The sequence below is a fragment of the Kryptolebias marmoratus genome, linkage group LG20 (genome assembly GCF_001649575.2).
Source record: "Kryptolebias marmoratus isolate JLee-2015 linkage group LG20, ASM164957v2, whole genome shotgun sequence".
In the NCBI taxonomy this organism is placed as follows: Eukaryota; Metazoa; Chordata; class Actinopteri; order Cyprinodontiformes; family Rivulidae; genus Kryptolebias; species Kryptolebias marmoratus.
Genome location: NC_051449.1, coordinates 11,940,565 through 11,962,796, shown reverse-complemented (window position 1 = coordinate 11,962,796; position 22,232 = coordinate 11,940,565). Strand labels below are relative to the sequence as shown.

The window sequence follows — 22,232 nt, the reverse complement described above, 5'->3', positions numbered from 1 at the left end:
GTCACCAGACTTTGGATTGTAATTATCACCAAGAGCTAAACTAACCACATCCATCAAACTTTCTTGTCCTTTGGGAAGCTGAAGAATGACAGTTTTGTTTTGGGTCAGTTTACACAATTAATTGCAACACACCATTTCACCCCCACATTATCCGTATTTGCTATTTACTATTTACTGCCTTGTTTGCGTTCCTGTGTTTAGCACTTGATATGTCACACTTTCAAGTGATCATGGAAAATGACCCTAGTAATTTTTTCAATCTTCCATCCATCCATCCATTTTCTTTACCCGCTTCTCCCTTCCGAGTTGTGGGGAGCCGGTGCCTATCCCCAGCAGTCACTGTGTGAGAGGCAATTTTTAAAAATCTTTTATTATTAATTTTAAATTAGTGTAATTTTTTAAACATGTGACACTCTGAAAACAAGCACCTTTTATGACTTTGTTATGTTAGCTTCAAAACATTTTTCATTTCACCTTGAAAGATTTACCCTCTAAGTTTCCAAAAGTGAAGTTAATTTAGAAGTAAATCCAGAATGAACTCAAAGCCCGGCGTGTTGTTTTCACACAAGCTTTTCATCTGAGCTGAACTTTGTGTCACTGTGAAACTTGGCCCGCTGTTAGTGCAAGTGTATCAGATGATCCTCATTATGGGATTTCCCCACCACTTTATCAGCCTGCCTGGTCTGGAATCATTCTTTAGGGCTAATGTCTGTTTGGGTTTGTGGAGAGCAAAAAGAGAAATGGTGAGAGACGAGAGAGGAAGAGAAACGGGGACAGAGGGAAACAAAGGAAGGGAGTGAAATTTGACTGCTATAAAAAGAAAACAAAAACTTGATTTGTTGGGATTTTAAAACACAAAGGACTTTAAAGTCTCTTTTTAGGTGTGTTTCTGAAGACTCAACTTTAAATTAGGAGCTAATAGAGCCTCGTGGGGGTATTTTCAAAAGCTCCCCCTACACAGAAATGAACCAAGCACAAAGAGTCCCATTGAGATGTGTGATAGACCTCAGGGTGCCAGCTCCTACAACATGCTTCTATGCTGCAGCAGATTGATTGCAGTTCAAACATACTTGTAGTGGGAGGCTTTTCAGTGTCTCGAAGGGAAACAGCCTTCAGAGAGCAGAGAAGGCTTGCATTGTGGTGCACAAAAAGAGCTCACATTGAAACATTTTAGCTGAAAGACGGGTTTAAAAAAAAACGTGAAAATTACATTAGCAATATTTGTTACTTTTCTTGTGGTTTCACTTTCACACTGTCCACCACATGTTCAAAAACATGATTATTTGAAAGCTGTATATTGCCCACATGAGCCTGATCAGGTGTTATGGTTTCACCATGGAATCACATGGGATTTTTCCAATCTAATTCAAGCATGACAGTGCTGGATTCTGGAAAAGAGAAGTGAATGACACAACATCAACTTCCGCAAAGTTGTTGGAGTTTCATTGTAGAGTACACTCGGGGTATCAGCTGCTTCCCTCACATGTCTGTAGACTCATGCTTGTCACATCTGATAAAAGTTGATCAGCTAGTGAAGATTGTGTGATGAGCAGAAAATTAAAAAACAAAAAAGAAGCAGAAAAAAGGTTTGAGTGACACCTTGGACTGTGTCAGCTTAATGAGATGGGATTAGATTTAATTAAAGGTCTAACATTTCTTCTACATTTCCATGCTAGAGTTTTAGACTAAGATCATCTCATGTTTTGTTGTACACATTTGGGTCAAACCGTGCAAATAATGTTATATGCAATGTCATGCTCAGGATATGTGTTGAGAACAACTCTAAGCTACCACCAGATATAGAGATTTTTATGTTGGCTAGTACTGATTAGCTGTGGTGACCGTCATGAATTGGGCTGACTCTAAAAGTTAATCTGATTTAATCTCATTAAAATTTGTCAAGAGGTTGTAGTAGCATTTTGGTAAAAAAAAAAAAAAATAGAACACACACAGGCTGCTTCACCTTCTCATTTCAGCAGTTGATTATAAATATCAGAAGAAAAGATGTGATTTGCTCTCTGTAATTTCATGCTTTCAGAGTGTATCTGCTTTGACTTCATTAGACAAAGCAGGAGGAAATTGCAGATCATCTTGCCACCTCAGTCGGCTTTGAAAAGGCTGCTCATTCATATTTTCACTTGTTTGTCAGTCATGTGAAGGGTTGACCTGACTGATCACTGCTAACGATCAGATGAGCAGAGGCTGCTGATCTATTTATTCTCAATGATCTCATTCATCAAGGGATCAGCTGTCAGCCTCCACCGTGCCTCCGAATGCATCACATGAGCTCTGTTTACCACAGTAGGGTCAGATCCCTTTCTTTTGCTTTTTAACAGCTAAATTTTCAGCAGATCAAATTAATGACATACTGATGACATTCTCAATTCTCCCTACACCGGAATTTTCATCTAATGACTGATTTAAAGAGCATTTAAGGCTATAATGTATCATCCCTTTGCAGCGTAAATCCTGTGAAATCTGTTTAGAAAACTTAATCTGGAGCCTCATTGCATCCTCTGCATTACTGTCTTCTGGCCATCTGTTTCACAGTGCTGTGAGTTTCTGTCTAGTCAGCACAGTCTCTCTCTTCCAAAGACATTAGTGGATTAACACAAGCTGGTCCCACATTATTTAAGGGGGGTGGACATGATGCTTTGAAAAATAGGAAATGCTCTTTCTAATTGTTTGCTGCTGAAAAAGAATCACTAAATAATAACTGTGACAGTACATACTTTCTATCTTAATTAGTGGTTACACCACAATAGAATTGGATTGGACACAATCTAATGCAATTTTCTCATATTCCCTTGCATTATCCCTACACCTAGGCCCTTAGGTTGAAGTTTTACCTCACAAAAATGATCGACACAACCTTCCATTCAGAGTGAATGTGCAAAACATAGGAATATTGATGAAAAGTTAGGAAAAAGGGTGAAATGGGATTTGTCTTTAGATTTTTTTTTTATGAAAGCTCTAAAGAACACTATCATGATGCAAATTTTCCATTGCACTAAATCCCAAAGGTGTTCAGCTAAATTGAGATCTTGTGTCTTTGGAGACTCAGTGACATACTGTGTTACTATGTGCTTTATCAGGCTGAATAATAGATGTTGGAAGATTAGTACAATGTGGTTATGAAGGGATGGACAAGCAACATTTCTCAGGTAAATAGTGGTGTTTAGGTAATGAATTTGACAGTAAGAAATCTCCTACTCCCTCAGTTATAAACATTATTATCACTTTCTATCAACAAATGACTCATTCATATTTATATTGTTTAAGCCAAATTTTACAGCAGCATCTGAACATTGCAGTAAAAACTAGTATTTTCAGACCAGTTCATTTTTATTCCCCAATTCTTAAGTTAGTTACATATTTAAATTCAGAGTCAATGCTAAATTTTATTAATAAAGTCCCAACAGCAGCAGTAAACTGCATCTAAATACTTTTAATCAAATGAAAAACAAAAAGTTGACTGCGTAGGTGTTGCTATTTTTTCCTGTTTTAATGTTTGTAGTTGTGTGGGCGCTGTATCTAGCTTCCTCTGAACCTGACAAACAGGAAGGTGAATGCTTTTTTTGCATATGTGTGTGTACCACCGGATGTTAGTTACTCATAGTGATCTTTCCACGGAGTACAACTTAAAGCACTGTAGACCCCCATGACTTTTCAGCTTTATAAATAGATTGTTTATCTGCCTCACATACGTATGAACTCATTGTTTGCTAAGATGTGTTTTAACAAGATTCACAGAGAGACAGACACACACACACTCTTTGAAAAGGCACAGCTCCAGATTTGACTGGGCTGCTGCTCAACAAAATGAAAGCCCTTTATGTAGTGATGCTGTCCTAAAAATAACGATGATGATGAAGATGATGGTCCAAATAAACCTAGTGTTTATTTTCATAAATTTGGTATCAACCCACAAGCTTTTACAAAACAGTTGTTTCGTGAGTCTCTGGAATTAACTGAAGGTTTTAGATTCATAAAGTGTAAATTTTAAAATAACACAACTTTCCACACTACAGATTAAAAGTCAAGTTTTGGTCAAGCCTTGAAAACAACTTTATAGACAATCTCATGCGATATCATGACATGTCATACTCATAGTATGTGTTGTGAATAACACTCTGCTACTAGCACATCAAATTTTAGCTCAAAAGGTAATCAGTTGTACATGTACGTCCAATAATTCCTTTCTGAAAGCGTCATTAAAATCTGTCCAGAGGTTCATGAGATATTTTGAGACAGACAAACAGGGTTGAGTCAATCAGTTAATATTAAAGTTTGAAGCAAAAATCTCATGCAATGAGTACCACTTGGACTGTGTGTTGTGAGTAAGTCTGAGCTACAACCACATCAGGTTTGAGTACAATATCTTTGGAATTGACTGAGTTAATAATATCTTTGTGTTTTGAGGGTCAGTTGGCTGTGGTGGCCATCTTGAATTGAATTGGCTCCAAAAGTTAATCAGTTGTAAAAGTATGTCCGATAATTATTTCATGGAAATTTCATTAAAATCCTTCCAGTGTTTCATGAGATATTTTGCTAACAGACAAACAGAATTGACTCATATAGTTAATGGCTAAATATTTTTGTCTGCCTTCACCTTTCAGTTGTGGGCAATAAAAATACAATAATATATTGCAGTATGCGGGTAATGCAATTAGATATGACAGCTGGCTGAGAAAATAGGTTCTAAAGAGGTTAGCATAACAGGTGTCCTATAAAAACTTGATATTGTGTCTGTATTTGATGAAAAGTGACATATGACAGTTATCTCCTGGCTTTGACAAATTCTGATTCATAATCTTGCTCCACTGGTGTTTGATCTGATTGGTTGAAGTGTGTTGCGATAGATGCGGCTTGGCATATCTAACCACCATTTGTACGAATGTGATTTCATTGCATAGAGGATAAATCTTGCAGTGACTCAACAAATAGTTTTGGGTAAGGGTGAAGCTACAAGGTGAATCATCCTGTCTTTGTACATAATGTGACTTTAAAAAAAAAAATCTGATGATGATAAGCAAACCTAACTTGTTGGACCACAAAGCGCCTAGGGGTGTGGCATGTGAGGACTTGNGGGGGGGGGGGGGGGGGGGGGGGGGGGGCTGTGTTGTAATGAGAAACCAACCTTTATTCATCTTATTTCACTAAGCCAGATCAATCATGTAGCAGCAAAGTACTTTCTGAAAGCGCCTCCCCTTTCTCAAACAGTTCTAATAAACAACTTCCCACATGGTTCCCTGTATCAAACCATCTGGCACCACCAGGGGCCTGTAGAAAAAATTCAAATAATGACTTTGGGTTTTTATTAGTCTTATGCTTAATAGCTTTGGTTTCAAGTTTCAAAAAAAGTAAACTATGGCAATAAAAAAGAACCAAACTGGGGGAAAACAAGCAGGAAGAAACCATGGAAACAGATAAGGGAAGCATATTGTGGTGTGTAACGGGTTAAATGTGCAGATGGGAAAATCATAAACATAAAAAATTAATCTGGGAAATGAATGTACAAGTCTGAACAATGGAGTAGGATGCACCAGGTCTGAGATCCAACTCATGGGAAGGAAAAACACTGTGATGAAACAGATAAAAAAAGAAAAGAGTCAGAACGCGCTTGTTCCGGTGAGGAAACCAGTGCTGGCTAAGTAACCCTCCTGAAGCATAAATTTTTCTGCACATACTCACATGCGCCTCAGCTTGTGGCCTTGGCAGGAATTCATGAGGAAAGAGACTTACAATAGTTCTCACACACACGCATACAGAAACACACACACATCATACAGAGGGGTGGAGGGAGAGGAAGCTCTTCAGAAAACAGAAGCTACTAATTAGGTAAAATTGTCCCAGAGCAGTTAGAAGTCTGGCAGAATTCTTGCTCTCCCCCTCTCATCTCATCTGTCTGCATGTCTCCAGATGTTTGACTTCCTATAGCTTTGACTTTGGTTTGGGCGCGGATTCATGTCCTGAAGTCACAGCAGGAAATAAAGTGGCTGATCATTAGCGAGAACAAATAAGGAGACCAACCAAAGGACGAAGAAAACGACATGGTGGAAAGATGGGGCAAAATAAACACAAATCAAGAGATGTAAAAGTGCTGAATGTCCATTGATTGTGTTTTGGAAAAAGAAGTCTAAATAAGGGGTGGCACGGTGGACAGTTGTTAGAGCTGTGCCTCCCAGCGAGAAGATTACAGGATCGCCTCGTGGCCTGGATCGTTTCTGGGTGGAGTTTGTGTGATTTCCCTGTGCATGTGTGCGTTTCCTCCCACAGACCAAAAACATGCATGCTAGATTAATTGGTAACTCTAAACTGTCCCTAGGTGAGAGTGTAAATGCTTGTTTGTGGCCCTGTGCTATGTGAACCCTGCCTCTTGCACAGTGACTGGAGGAGACAGGCACCAGTTGACCCGGAATGGATGGAAGTCTAAATAATAAAAAAAATACTATGCTGATTGATTTTATTGTTAAGTCTTCATCATTATCAGTGCAGACCAAAGACATCAAGCTAGCCATTGCAACAGTGCTCCCTAAAAGAGGAAGCCTTCCCCAGTCAATGTGTCCCCCCTTTACCACAAACTGACTCAAAGAACACATAAAAAACGGCTGCTGCCTCTGAACTTCTAAGATCCCATTCCAACCGAGCAGCTACATGAAGCACAGGAACAAGGCCAGTGGAAAGCCCAACTCTGCAACCCACAGAATCCAAAAGAATCCCACTGCCAAAGTCCCCTGCTCATGTCCATTTATATGTCCCAACAGGTTAGAGCACAGTGATTTTTTTTCTGTCTTTATTAATCTATTTTTCAAATCTATCCCTTTTACTTGTGACATCCTGTTGAGGGATGAGAGCTGTAGCTTATCTCTGCCATTTAGTGAAAGCTGAGGTACACGCCTTCACAGGTGGCTAATACAGAAACACAAACACGCACACCCAAACTCACGCCTCAAGCAAATTTAATAACCAAACATGTATGTTTTTTCGATTCCACAGAACTCCCCAGCCATTTCTCAAGGAACAAACCCAGAGCCTTTCAGTAGAAAGGACACTCTATGAATGAATGCACCATCAAGTTGCCACTTTTTGAAATTAATTTTGTAATAATTTTGAAAATTTGCAAAACTATATGTGTCAATCTGAACCACTACGTGGCTGTGAAATGTGTATGAGTATGACAAGTTCTAGCAAGAATCATTGATATCAATATAAGAATATATGCTGTAAGAATGTTTTTTTAGTAAAACACTATCCCCAATGTTTTGGGGACAGTGTTACAAAAAGGCTTTATTCTTTATGGCACATGTGAATTTCATTGTAGAGGCATACTTTCTCTTCAAACAGCTTAGCATATATCTTCTTGGTGATACCAAATTTCAACTGATCCAATGGATATAAAATTAATTAAAAGCTCTAAAAGTCTATCTTTAATAAACGGCTCAGTAGTCCAAGAAAATACTTCCTTTTTTGCAAGTCCCCACTGAGTCACTGAAATGTGGACAGAAATTTTCAGTCTGGCCGCACTACAGCGGATGGCATTCTCCTTTGTGCTTTTAATGGGAAACAGAAGCTGACTTGTAAAAGGAAACACACGTTTCCTGTAGGACTGCAGTGTGACGTAGATGAGTGTGTGTGATGGACTGAGCGTAGCTCCTACAGGGAGAAATGTTACATCAGCAACTGGATCCTGCATGAGGGGTAAACCTCAGCCAGTGCAAACACACACATCAGAGCAGGAACAAGACGGGGCCAAGGGTCAGTGAAACAGTAACGGAAGGAAGGGAATGGACTTTTTTTTAGCAGTGCCACCCGCTTCGTCTTGACTCACATTCAAAGATTTTATGGACCAGAGAAGTCATTCTTCTTTTAAATGTGAGGGGGAAACACGCACAACCCTCAAACGGGAAGCATAATCATTTCAAGTGTTTGTGAACTGTCTTTCTATTGTAAAAGACAAAAACGTGTTGCTGCTGTGAGAATCGCACATGCCCGAGAATACTTAAAGAGCGTGTTCAGATCCTTTGAAGTGAAGTTCTGTAGAAAGGCTATGAACAATTAAAGTCTTACCTGTTGTACAGGCCTCTTTAAACAACCTCCCTTTGGAGAATTAAAGTTTATTCTGACTGGCTTGACAAGCTAATGGCTAGTCCAAATAGGGTAAAGACCAAAATGGATTGCTGCCATAAATCTTAAACATGTCATAATGTTTCCAGCAAATGCAACTTTATAAATCTTTATATTGTTAATAATTTTTTATCAAGATGTTATTATGGCAGAAATATAATATTTCCAATGGAAGAGCACCAGGCTGTTCTACAGCTGCCGCAGCCACTATTTGTACTTGCAAATAACCATAATTCAATTCGCCATTGCTGCTCCTAAAATGTGGAACAACCTCATTAGATAGGCCTCTGGTCTCTCTCTCTGTTTAAATCTCTCCTTAAGATCCATCCTAGGGTCTTATCCTTTTGACACTTGGGATATGCTGATTTTATTTTATTTTGTTTTTCTTTTATTTAGTGTTGTTCTTACTTGTTTTATGACTTTTATCTATCTAATTTGAATTAAGTCAGAATTAAACTATTTCTCCAAACCTGAGGTCAAGAGCTATGTCCAAAGGGTGAGATAATAGTTGATAACCTTTCCACAGAACTCCACTTTAAAAGATACAAACTATTGCTTTAAACATAACATAATAAAGCTGCTTAAAAAACATTTAACTGAGAAAAGAATAAAAAAAGAAACAGACATTGGAGCAGAGTGATGAAGGAAAATGAAGGTGCAAGACAAATTTAAATAACTGAGCATTGTAGGGCCTGCTTAGGGGGGTACTGGCCCTAATTCAATTACATCAGTTTAAATTAGGATTAATAATGATTAAACACTGATACCTGCTAGGTAACTAAAAACAAGTCGGTCTGTTCAGTTGATGTAATTAGATGCCTGATTAATCTGGAGCAGCCAGACGGGGAGGGGGATTCTCATGCTGTGGATCAGATTTACAGACAACAAATAAATGTAAAATCAAGTGAAAATAGAAACTGGATTAAAGTGCTTTGCAATATTTCATGTTAGTTATGTGGGACGTTTCGATGTACTCTTTTGCACCTTATTTTGCGTCATGAGACTGTTGGAGTTTGCAGGTTTAGCCTTCCTTGTTCACTCATTTTGGTTTGGGGAGTGTCTGGGTGACCGCAGAGAGCTTCCATGAGGTTTGTAAAATATTAAGGGAATTAGTGTCAAACAAAGAGTGAGATATTTGAGTATACTTTATGTAGGAAATGAAGATGAGAGTGTACAGTAGTAGGTGCTGTACTCTTATTTACACTCACGTGCCAACCAAGGAGGACACTCTCAAATGTTTTTTTGTTTTGTTTTTTACAAAAGTTATAGAAAAGAGTTTGAGCAAGTTTTGTCAACATTATTTAAATGGGATGATGCTGAAAAAGTGACACCTTTTGGCTAATGAGTTTAATTAAGTATGTGACACCAGACGGAGCTGCCGAGTGTCAGCAGTGTGTCATTGTCAAAGTCACACTCCCTTTATTATACAGTATACTGCAGATAATGCAGTATAATGCAGTTTCATCTGAATAACAACAAAGGGTGGCCCATCAAGCTTTATGATAGTGTGGAGCGTTTTCAAGCAAGGTGGTTTGACTAAAAGCATAAAAAAGAAGACAGAGGCAAGATGACTTTGCCGGAGCAGGTGGCTGGGAAATTACATTGCTGAGGGAAGTTTGGCTCAGTGCCATTCAGGTACATAACAGTAGGTGCAGTGAACAGTGCTGAGGAAATAACTCAGTCCTGAAACTGCTGCGGACTGTCTAAAGATCTTATTGTTGCTATGTCCTAAACAAATTACTTTTTTTTTTTTTTTTTTCATTTTAGAAAAGATCTAAAATTGTTCCTCCAGATCTCATAAAAGATTTTTCACGTCTTTGGGCTTGTTGCAGTGGTGGCTGGAGATCTTGTGTTTTATTTTTGGATTATTTGATTACTGAAAATGCAATATGTTAAGTATACCTAAAATGACTTTTATTGGATTAAGCAAAAATATTAATAATAATAAAAAAAAATCCCTTCTAGCTCATAAATAGACAATGATGAATTAGGGTTTAGGTTTTCATGTGATGTTTTTGACCATAACTCAAGGATTCATTTATTCACTAGAGATTTGCTGTGAACAACATCCTTTTTTTTAGCTCCTTGGTTTGAATAGATTGTTATGAAGTCTTGTTATTTTCCACACAAAACTGGCTATAAATCAGACAATTGTACACATACTGAGCTAAAACTTGGAGTAGTCGTATCTGAGGGTCGCCCCAGCACATACTAACAAATCAAAAATGGTCTATTTAAAACTTGTGAGTGCAAAGCAATAGGCAATATGCAAGTGTTGATCTTTTGAGACCTTTGCGGCTAAAGAGTAGACCTGTCTTACAACGCAGACAGCGGCAGTGAGTCAAACTGGATCTGTGTCAGTGTGAAGCTGTTTGGATTCTCTCTCAGTGCTGTCAGCTTGTGACCCACGTGGTGAACTCTCTGACTCAGTTGTTTATGTGTACTACTTCACTCTTTTCAAAACATCTCTTCGTACGTGTGCATGTATGAAATCACAAATCAGTGTCCATATTTATTCATTTGGGCATCTGTACTTGTCTTAAAGCTGTTACAGCATTTTAGCACCTGTGGAGGATTTTGTTTTTGTCATGTACTTTGTCCGTCTTAACATGAAGTGAGTTTTTTTTTTTTTGAATAGTAGTTGTCAGTTTAGCCGTAAAGCTCTTGTTGATGATCGTAAAAATGATAACTAGAAGTTATGCAGAACAACTTGCTTCTTTCTGCAGATAGTACAACATGCTTCTCAGTCTTTAACAACAACGTGAGTCTCTCAGTCACGTCAACAACGCATTTCCTTCTTCATCCCGAAACAGAGACTCTCTGCAGATACTGAGTGTTCACATCTGAACTGCTCTTTTATATTTAGGGTACATTAAAAAAAATCTCAGGTTTGAAACCATTTTTACCCCCTTTGAAAACAAGAAGTTTTAGAAATTTTATTTCCATGTCCTATTAAATGAGTTACTTTAAATGCCTAGACTTTCAGGATAAACTTTTTAAGTCTATTATAGAAACTGAAGTTTATCAGAGTTTTACCTAGCTGTTTTAATAAATATGTCTGTTGAACAAAGTAGTTTCCTTAACTTTAATTGTGCGTACAGAAGCCTTTGAATGAGCAGCTCAAATAAATCACACTTTAGACAATGTTTAGACATTATTTTTTTGCCAGTCTATCGACGAGACAAGCTGCAGATCTCGCTCAGGACTTGATTGCGTCGTAAAAAAATATAATTGCACAAAATTGCGCTTCACGTGTAACACAAGATTATTGTTGTGGTGATGACACACATGAGAGCTCACGAGAGCAGATCCTGCATGAGTTTGCCTTTTTCACATTGGACACAACGGCCACATGCTGTCAAAACATTCACTGATTTTAATCTCCACAAACAAAAAGCAATCAGAAACTCTCTACAGTTTCAGAAGCATGATATTGCAGAAACAGTCACAGCTGTTACCTACATTGCATCTGCCCTCTTGATATGAGATGACCTCTTACTTTTGTTCTCTCTTTTCTGCTGTTTTATTACTTTGCAGATACAGTAGATTAATCACTACCACTTTGAGAAAGTGTCTTATCCTCTCAGCTTAAAAAAAAATTAAAATAAATCAGCTGATTTAGTCCTCCTGAGCTTATCTTTTCTGGCTGTTGGCACAAGAGATGAACTCATTATCAGTCTTTATGGTTATCATGATAAAATTTCCTATAGATAGTATTACTGTGCTTTACTGTGTCTTTAATTCCATAAGAGACACCCCATAGCCATATATGGTACAAGCAAAAGGCAATAAAAGAGCATCAGAGACTTTTTAGCCAATGAAGAAGAACAGGTTTATCCTGTGGCTTTCTACAAAATGTAGAAGACCTTCAGAGTAAACTTTAAACTACTGGTTCTGCTTTTTGTGCCCTGATTTTTATTCTTATGGCATTTGTTATGCATCTTCTCAAGACATTTTGAAAGTATTGTGACTAAAAACTGGTAACAGTGATGAATTTGTAAGCAAAAATCATGACAAGACACTTTTGTGCCTTTTCATCCCCAGACTTTGTGTTTGTTTGGACTGTTAGCAAATTATCTCTAAACCACTGGATGGATTTTAATGAAACTCTCAGAAAGTAATTATTGGATGTACATCGACAACCGATTAACCCAATTCAAGATGGCCACCACAACCAAACACAAAAATGGCTGTACCTTAGCCAGTTTTTAAATTATTGAGCTAAAATTTGGTATAGTAGTAGCTGAACATCAATCCCAACACATATTTCAATCACTACACATTGCACACAGTTTTCGCTTGAAACCTTGACGTTAACTGTTACAGTCAACTCTTTATGTCTGTTAGCAAAATTTCTTGTGAATCACTGGACAGATTTTAATGAAACTCAAAACATTATCATAGGCTAAACATCTACAACAATGGTGTCGAATCCTGGCCCTGGAGAGCTACTATCCTGCATGTTTTAGTTGTTTCCCAACTCTTTAGCAGGTTTTCAAGTGCTGTTAATGAAGCCTGTTAATCACTCAGTCATTCAAATCAGGTGTGTCAAAGCAGAGAGACATCTAAAACATGCAGGATAGTGGCCCTCCAGAACCAAAACTGATCAGGATAGATCTACAACCTATTAACATTTGGAGTCAACCCAATTCAAGATGTCCAACGAAGCTAATTAAACTTAGCAAACACAGAAATTGCTATAAGTCAAGTAAGTTTCCAGATATTGAGCCAATATTTAGTCTGTTAGTAGCTAAGAGTCATCCTCAACACATACTCAGAGCACTAGCACGTTTCACAAGATCTCACGAGATTGTGCATGACATCATATACAAGGTTTGACCAAAACATAGAATGATTTTAGCTTAAAACTTTGGCATCAAAACTGGCAGACGATATGTAACCCTTGAAGGGATGGCAGGCATTTAATCGTTTTTAGCTGGATTTAGTTAGATTTGTTTTATTCTACAAGTTTGGTTCAGAAATGACAGAATTCGCTGGATACCAAAAAAAAAATAAATCCATGTACATAACCAAGTAGAGGTTAATGCCTGTAGCATAGTTTGGAGGCATGATCTACAGCAACTCTTTACTGGTGGGACCGTTGCATCAGTGATTACAGGAAAAGGAAGGAAAAAAAAAATACCATAAGTCTTCTGTGAAGCCTCAGCTATACGAGTCAGCTGCAGGCCTAATCACAACTCAGCCAAACAAGATTTATTAGGCATGCCAAGGCTGCATTTCTGAGTGGGCACATTTCAAACACTCCACTGTGTTAAACAAATGTAACATTTAGTCTCTTGCAGTTAAAGATCACAGCGCAGCAAGATTTGAACCCACAAAGCTCAATTTTAAAAGGTAAGAATTTATTTTAGCCTATGAAAATTAAAACTCAAGAATCAAGCAAAAATTTTTGGCAGCTATAGTGGCACATCCAAATAAACAAACTTATTTTTTCCATGAAAGTTTGAAGATGCTTTCCAGCTCCCCCATCATTTTGGAAAAATAAATTCTAGATGAAGAAGCTATGACAATATAAGCTGCTGCAGTTGACATAAGTTCAAGAAATAAACAAATATCAGAAAATGCTACATGTTGAAATGTGTAATATGAAACGGAAAGCAGAAGCAAATTTTTTCAATAAACTTTATTTTTGTCCCATTTTTCCCCCAAAATACATCACATACAAAACAAAAAAAAAAAAAGAAAAGTGATCTGAATCGAACATTTCCTCGTGTCAAGAGCATAACATTTTACACAATAAATAAAAAGAAAACATGTATAAATAAAAATATAAATAAACGAGACAATATGTGCCAAAAAAATAAAGACTCTTCTGAATTGGCAGATGGCTTTCACAATGTTGAGTTTTTGATTTTTTTTTTTTTGGGAACACTTGTAAGTAAAAATACTTGCATTCCAGGTCACAGTTTTTAGGGATACAACTCCGGATCAAGAAAGCAATGTAAACCGATAAGGATTACAGTACAGTACGACAGAGTACAATGATTTCTTCTTTCCATAGTTAGATATTATTGGGTTATATACTTCTATGATAACTGTTGTTCTAAAAGCTTATACCAGGTAGTGAGAGTGTAGTGCTATTGGATTTACTTTTAAACTTGGCTCAAAAGCACAAAAGTAAATTCCACCAGTAAAACCCATCTCAAGTCTTGTTTGTAGCCGGCTCGACATTCATCAACAGGTTATTATTGCACTATGCAGACATCCCTCAGAAAGGCACTTTTATCCCACCTCCCAACCCTCAGTTTGACTTGTTTACTGGCACGTGTGTGTGTATATCGGACACACACACATTCACCTTCTGCAAGTGAATTTAAAACTGAAACACTTTAAAACCAAACCACTTGGTAGCTAGTTAAAAACAAGTAAAATTTAAGTGACTGCATAAAATGGGGTTCCTGACAAAGTTGGTCATAAAAAAAAAAAAGTGCAAAAACTGTGTTGCTCCCGTAGTCCATGTTGTGTACCGTATCAGTGAAATAAAACTAAAAAAGGTGACCATGGAGCAGGAGAAGCAATGACTCTCAGAACTCAAGCCAGAAATAAAAAAATATATATATATATATAATAGTAAGGTCAGAAATGTTACTTGTGCATGTGAGGTTAAGACCTAGTGATCCAGCTGGCTCAGTTAAAAAAAAAAAGAAAAAAGAAAAAGAAATTGTGTGCCATGTAAGCCAGTAATCAACTGAGGGTAGGAGGTTCTTTCACAAGTCAAACTATTCTTGATTCCGAAAGCAACTCAGCTGAATGATCACAGTTGCAGTCTATGTGGAGGAAGAACTTGCTGCTAAAATGCTTTTGGAAAAGTGAGCCTTACTGCATTTCAACCACAAGGTCAACCCAGTTCTGTTAGTAAGCTTTTTTTTTTTTTTTTTTTGGAACAAGTTTAGTGTTTAAGACACCTTTGAAATGCCGTACCTGCACTCGTCGGCTATTGGCCGACGAGCTGCAGGGTCATTGGCTTTCAAAGGTCCACCCAAACAGCTGTGGTTTCGAGTGAGTAAACAGAAAAAAAAAAAGCCCACTCTGGGAATCCATTATTTCAGGCAAGGTATCGATACCTTCCAGGCATAATCTGGGTAGGCACAAACCCACGAGACAGCTGCTTCTTTGGGGGAAAACTTCAGAACCGCTCAACGTTCATAAAGATCATTCAAACTTATCGTCCAGAAAAGATTGTTATCACTCAGTCAAGTTGAGCAGCTTTTCATCAGTCAACAGGCTTCACTCGCCCTCTGCACTGCCTTGAGAGATCAACCCGTCAGGCTAGGTAAGAAAACAAAAAGTTTAACTGGTCCATCCTGCTTCGGAAACCACTCAGCCTGGGAAGGAGGTGCTTAACAGTCCTTTCAGGCATCAGTGTGGTGCTGGAGCAGCTGGACCACATATTTGAGTCGGTGACGTAGCTCCGAGGTACAGCCCGTCTCATTCAGCATGCTGAGGAGGTACGTGTAGGAGATGCGCTCGCGGGTTATGTAGGTGAGCAGGTAGGAGTCATCCGACGACTTGCACAGTATGATCTTTGTGTGGTCCGTGTAGAAGTTCACCTAAAGAAACCAGCCACAAACATGTTAGGAAACCTGTACCAAAAAGTGGCACTTAAAGTGTAACATTTAGGAGTTTGCTTGCACCTGTAGGGTCCCGTTGTTGAAGAGCATGACGAGAGCGTGGTCCGTCTTCACCCACTGAAGGAGCAGAGGAGGAGAACCAGAGAGCTGCTCCTCACAGTGCAGATCTCCACCCTGAGGAGGACAGAAAGGTTTTAGTTAGCAAACATTAACATTTAAAAAAAAAAAAAAAAAGGCACCAGCAACAAGATATTAATGCACATTTTAAGATTAAGATCCTGAGCTACTTCTCATACCTCCATCAGGTTCTGCTCCATGTAGTTGGCCATGAGTTCAACAATTTGTTTCTGGCTCCGAAGCTGCTCAGGTAGCAAGTGGGTTGGGAAAGTAAAGTGTTTGTTGTTGGTCAAGCAGTAGTGAACCGTCCTGTTCGGAGGAAAAAAAAAAAAAAAAAAGAAGATACTTTAGAATTGAAATCACACTCCCAGCTTTGATTATGTGAAAGCTTCAGAAGCTCAAGAGTAGTTTTAAACGAGTCCATTTACTTGACATTTCAACTAAAGCGATGCAGAATAACTATAAATAGACTTACTTGCGTTGGTCACAAAGACTGAGATGTGTTCCCTCGTTGAAGAGCACACCGATGGTTTTGTTCGACAGCTGGTAGCCAAAACCGTATTTGTTGGAGTAGTCGACCCATTTGGTGACCCACAGGAAGGACTGAGGCCTGGACAAGCAGGGGGGGTTTCTATTAGCTGACAGGAAGGGAAAAAAAAAAAAAAAAAAAAAAACTGTTAGTGAAATACTACCCTTAAAAAGGGGGAAGAAAAAAAAAGGCTGCTAAATGTATACATTCGTTTTGCGTTTGTAGAGTCTAGAATTCAGCAAATTGGATTTTAAAGCTACAAAGGCAAAGCTTAAAATGTGTTCAGAGCTGCATGAGTCAGCAGGTATTTCAAGGACTTAATAGCTAATGCAATAGGGAAAAAAAACAACCAAAAAACAAATGATCCTGGAAGAGCACCTATTTACTTGAATGATTCTGTATCTAATGAGCTGAAGCTCTCTGTAAAGACGAGCTGCAGCATTTTGCTGCTCAGTGATCCAAGATATAAAGAGGAGGCCGTATGATTATACCCTATCAAATTTAAACTTGCTAATCAACATTGCTATCCTACCAAAGTGCTTCAAGCTCACCTGTAGGCATGGTGGCCAGGCAGTTTTTAAGAACTTTCATGGCAGCTTCGGCAACAGCTGCAGGAGTCAGGACATCCTCACAAGCTGCAGGGAGGGAAGAAAAAAAAGGCAAAATGTCAATCACAACAATAACAAAACAAAAACACAGCAAACTAAATACAAGTAATGTCTTATGACAGTAAGTGAAACCTACGCTCACTGCTGCTGGCCATGGTGCCCTTGAAGGAGCGGGAGATGGACTTTCTGGATTCCTCCTCAGCTGGCGTTTGCTCCAGAGGCACAGTGCTGACGAGCTGACCGGAGGGAGAGGGCACCTGGGCAGCAAGACAAGTTAGAATTAAAAAAAACATGCAGTCACACCAACAAAGTCACAGAACATTGGAAAGGAATCCTTGCCAAAAAATGTGTGGAATCAAAATGACAGAAACTGCTCGAGTCATTGAGGAAGCAGCTCTTAGAAAGCTTGCAAACTTGCTATGGAGGAGCAACGACGTTGCAGCTTCTAACACCTCTTTAATTGGCACCTCTTTGGTTTTGAGTTTTTAAAATGCTGTGCGACTCCTTGCTATCGCAAAGGAGGCAAAACCATTTTCGCACGCAGCTCCGTTGGTTTCTTGTTTCTTATGTTATGTTACCACAAAGCTGCATGTTTACAGCCCGAAACATTTCCAAGAGAAGTCACGTTTGGTTTCAAACATTAAAAATGTTTCAAATGCTGCTTTGCGCAGTTTGACATGAGAGAATATTAGTTTCCAGCTAAGGCTTTACTGACTCCATTTAAGGTTCTCAGAACTGCCTCAGCACATTGATAAAAGGGACATTCACTGCCAAAAGAAAACAATGTAGCTCCTATCAGCCTCTGCAAACAAACCAGACCGGTCTGATTAGGGATAGGCCAACTGTGCATCCTGCTGCTGTGGCATTTAGTATCTGCTTTAATTACGACTGCAACCTTTTTAATGAAGTGCATTATGTGTATGGTAGCAGAAAACAAAACCTGACAGAACTTTTCAAATCTTCACAAGGATGCCCCAAAAACCTAATTAAAACAATTATAGCTATAAATGTTAACACTGTATACAAGTCATAACTTACAGGACAACGCAACATCTGCTGTAGACTTGCTTTAAGGTCAATCTGATAGCTTTTTTCAAATTTGGAACTTGTTCTTTAAAATAAAAGGCAGTTTCTTACAAGAGAAGCAAACAAAAAGATGAAAGACGTACCTCGTTGGGTCCCACGGTTTTATAGCTTATTTGCCGGTTGATTGAACACTTGACGATGCCCGACACCAGCTTGGAAATGTCTTTGTCGTCTTTGTCTTCATTTGGGATCTTATCTGCTGCACAGACAGAAAAATTCAGCACACTGTGGTCACACGTTTACACAAGGTGGTAGGTGGTTTCAAATGCTTGATGAATACAGTCCAGTCGGTTTATTATTAGTTTCAGGCACCTTTTGAAGTTTACTTTAAATGATCACCGCTTACCTTTAGCTTTCTTCCTGCCAAAGAGGCTCTTGGCGACTTTAGTGAAGAATTTCTTGGCAGGGCTCGGAGGATGGAGCTCTGGCACCATCACACAGCTGCTGGGAGGAAGTTTGTCAGGAGTGAAACCCTGAAATCAGAAGAGAGAGGGAGAGAAACAGGACTGTGAGGAAAAATGGAAGCGCCATAATCATAAACAGAAGCTCTAAAAAAGCTCACATTTCATTACAGTAACAGAGCCCGTGGCGGCTTTAACGTACTTTGAAGAACTCGTGGTTTAGAATTTGATCCAAAGTGAGTCTGTCACTGGGATTTTTCTGTAAGATGCCTGAGATGAGTCTCTGTGCAGAGGGGGAGATTGTGGAGGGAAGGTTGTACCGAACTTCCTTTATGCATTTGTACGTCTCTTTCAAGTCAAGAGTCTCAAATGGAGGATTGCCACACATCAGTGTGTACCTATGAAGAAGAAACCCAATAAACATTGTCAGCTTATGAAATAATCTGGGTTTAAAAAATAAAAATCATGAAGCACAAATAAAGCCATAAACCTAAACTCACATGACACATCCGAGGGACCAGACGTCGGACTCTGTGCCGTGGCCCTGCCTGTTGAGCACCTCTGGGGCCAGGTAGTTTGGAGTCCCGCAGATTGTTCTGAGGAAAAAAAAAAAGAAGAAAACAATGGTTCGACTTAATACCTCAAAGAATGCTAAACAGTCTCGGTGTTTTGCAACAGGTACAATAAATGTGGTTTAAGAATTTCCTCCCCTAGCCTTCCACAGGAAGAAGTCAAACAAGTATTGAAACTCTGATCTAAACGCTACAGTCAACTGCCGCCTGGAAACCGGTTCAGTTGGGTACTTACTGGAGGAAAGCTGTAGGAGGAACAAAGTGCTTAGGTGCTGATGTAATGGGTTTTAGTTAAGGTTCTTAGAACCAAAAGGACTGTATGCGATCTGGAAAATAGCCTAATTTTTAAAGCACCTCTACAAAAAAATAAATAAATAAAAAAAATAAAAATTCCCAAAGAATACTAACTTTTTTCTCTGTTCAACCGTCTCCAACTTGGCAGCGAGGCCGAAGTCTCCCAGACGCAGGTCCATGTTCTCGTTGACAAAGAAGTTCCCTGAAAGAGACGGACGCTTTTGTTGAGTCAGCATTCCACAAATGACATGTGCATGACTAAGGTCACATCGGATACCTGGGATGCCTTTTGGTGTCCCATCTCCTTACAGTGAGCCACACGGCCCCCACACCCTTACCTAGTTTGAGATCTCGGTGCAGGATCCCCCTGCTGTGGAGGTACTTGAGGCTGGATATGATTTGTCGGAGATAATATCGCACCTCGGGCTCCGTCAGCGTGTGCCTCGCTTTCCAAATGTGCGCCAGGGACTGCGGGGACAGAACAACGAATGAACTGTTAGTCCTGTCAGCGGGGCAGAGGCCACCTCCTGACGACTCCCCACGCAACTCGAATCGCAATTTTACAATAAACAGCGAAGCAACATTTACTGGAAAACCCAAATGCATTAAATAAAAATAGGTGAAGAAAAAAAACAAAACAATGCCAATCATGCCACTGTGTGTGCCAGCGCGAACATTCTGGAGGTTTCCGAGACTCACCTTTCGACTGCAGAGCTCCAGGAATATGTAGATATTTTCTTGGTCTTCGAAATAATGAGAGAATTTCACCACATGCTTGTGCGACAGGGTTCTGTGCAGCTCGATCTCATTTGTAATCTGTCGACATTGAACAATTGATCAGTCTGGGAATACATGGTCGTTGTTTTTTTTTTAAATTATTATGCAAGAGACAGAAAAAAGGAGAAGCCCTGGAAAAGAAAGTCGAATACCTTTTCCCTCTGGTGTGGTTTGGAGACCCTGCTCTGTGGGATCACCTTCACGGCATACATTTTGTTGTTGGACAGGTCTGTCATCTCATAGCACCTAGCAAAGCCACCCTTGGGAGAAACAGAATCATGGGGGTATTAAAAAAAATGCAGCAGGTTGAAACCCTGCAACGGTCATAAATAACCTGCCTCAAAAAAGGTAAATCTTTCACTGGAGGATCAATGCAGCTCGAGTCTAAGCAATCAGAATGATTCATTATTCAATAATTAAGCCAATTCTAGAAGCTCTGTGTGGACAAAAACAAACAAACACGGTGAACATGCTGGCATCATTTAATATTCAAGATAAGCGACATCTTTGGCGGTGCTACAGACTGATTTGCTTCAGTCCGCTTTAAACTGCTGTTTTTTTTATTCTTAATTTTATTTCTTGATGCAATCAAATCTGGAGNGGGGGTTGGTGGTAAAGGATGAAGCAGACCGCACTGCTGCATTCATTAACCGTGAAAGTGACGGAGACGTTACCAGCTCTGCGGCAGGCAGGAGAGGAGAGGAGGGGTGGGTAGAAATAAATAAAGAAATAAAAAATAATTATAAATAAAACCCGACACGGCAACACGTTGGCACTTCGCTCATTTTGTTGTGGGGGGTTAAATAAGTCCAGACTTGTCTGATAGATTAAAGAGGCCTTTTTTTTTTTTTTAAAAAAAAAAAAAAGGGATTAAAGGAGGAGTGTTCCTGAGATTCCAACATGTGGAGCTGGACACACCTTGCGTCTGATTCATTCACCAAAAACGCGCACAGGAAGGGAGGAGAAAAGCGAAAGAGATATGAGATATGAGACTGGTCACATCCACCACGAGGGTTTTTTCTCTTTTTTCCCCCCCTTCTCTAATTCAGCATCAACGCCTCCTAATTAATTCAGACTGAAAACCCATCTGCTCAGAGCAAACTACTGAAGCAGCCTGGTGTAAAAGCAGAGGTTAAAGCGCTTCCTACCTTTCCCAGAAGCTTCCCCTTGCTGTAGGACCTTCCCGTCTTGGGGTCTGTCACCACCTGGGCCATCTCTGGTTTGGCTTGTTCGGGTTTATTCCTGCTGTTTTTCGCTGGAGCAGCAGAGGTCTGCTGCTGCTGCTGCTGCTGCTGCTGCTGCTGGAGTCCACGCTCCGGAACAGGCTTGAATAAATCCGCATTCATCATGTTGTTGTGGCACGAAAGACGCTGCGCCGCGGAGAAACAGCCAGAATCCATCCAACGCTAAAACAGTCCGTGTTTAAATGATATATGGCCGCTCCTTCTTTCTTTTCTCTCTCTCTCTTGCTTATAATTCTTTTTAAGCAGCCTGACGCTCGGTGAAACGTGGCGCCTCTCTGTCTGTTTCCTTCTGGCGTGTCTGTGGACTCAGAGCTCCCGGATATATAGGGGGGCGTGACGTCACGGAGACCGGAGGGGGGCGGGGCGAACTGATGGAGAAAACCCAGATGATTTGCTCCATCACAGCTTGAAGCATATGAATGAAACGTCAAAAAAAAAAAAAAAACAAACAAAAAAAAACCCTGTGTTGTAGCTCACACAGGGAGCCCATGAAGGGTTCGAGTTTTCATCTAGCTTCTTAAATGAGGCAAATAAATTAAATATCATATGCTATAACAGCCCCTGGAAACAGGACCTCATAATCTGGGCAATATAAAATGAATTGAGAGTAAGATTTTTACAAATAACACAAATTCTGATGATGTGGAAAGTAGTTATTTCACTTGTGACTACAAAACCACAACACAGAAGAACCTAAATTTCTCCTGTGTGATGTAAATTGTGCACACAGCTGCCCTCTGGTGGACAAATCTGCAACTGGAGCTCTGAAGGACTTAGCTAAACCTTCTACAAAAGCAAAATAAGCTGCAAAACTGTAACTCAATTCCTTTTAAACTTACTTATTATTTTCTTTGAAACAAACTTACTGAAATGAAAGCTTGTATG

The 22,232-nt window shown here is 39.4% G+C and overlaps 1 protein-coding gene across 2 annotated transcripts; it reads right to left on the bottom strand.

Annotated features, from left to right (window-relative positions):
• Positions 1-13,964: 13,964 nt before the first annotated feature.
• On the bottom strand, positions 13,965-21,654 carry plk3 (polo-like kinase 3 (Drosophila)). Of its 2 annotated transcripts, none has more exons than XM_017422568.3 (15): positions 21,252-21,654; positions 20,256-20,363; positions 20,026-20,142; positions 19,665-19,794; positions 19,441-19,528; positions 18,961-19,056; positions 18,663-18,858; positions 18,406-18,532; positions 18,143-18,258; positions 17,110-17,230; positions 16,917-17,000; positions 16,312-16,474; positions 16,016-16,145; positions 15,783-15,893; positions 13,965-15,698 (listed from the first exon to the last, which is right to left on the bottom strand). In XM_017422568.3, the coding sequence occupies exons 1-15, from the start codon at positions 21,501-21,503 to the stop codon at positions 15,501-15,503; spliced, it is 2,037 nt and encodes a 678-aa protein (XP_017278057.1). In that variant the 5' UTR covers positions 21,504-21,654; the 3' UTR covers positions 13,965-15,500. The 2 variants fall into 2 exon arrangements, with proteins under 2 accessions (XP_017278057.1, XP_017278058.1); XM_017422569.3 differs by having other exon boundaries at positions 18,143-18,255.
• Between the last annotated feature and the right edge of the window lie 578 nt (positions 21,655-22,232).

What these genes read in the sequence shown, in the direction of transcription:
- plk3 (XM_017422568.3), bottom strand. Translation starts at nt 21,503, where the DNA reads ATGGATTCTGGCTGTTTCTCCGCGGCGCAGCGTCTTTCGTGCCACAAC. An exon ending in GCACCGAGATCTCAAACTAG is followed by an intron (nt 19,529 to 19,664) that starts GTAAGGGTGTGG and finishes CGTCTCTTTCAG; the next exon opens with GGAACTTCTTTGTCAACGAG. An exon ending in ACGGTTGAACAGAGAAAAAA is followed by an intron (nt 19,057 to 19,440) that starts GTTAGTATTCTT and finishes TTTTTTCCTCAG; the next exon opens with AACAATCTGCGGGACTCCAA.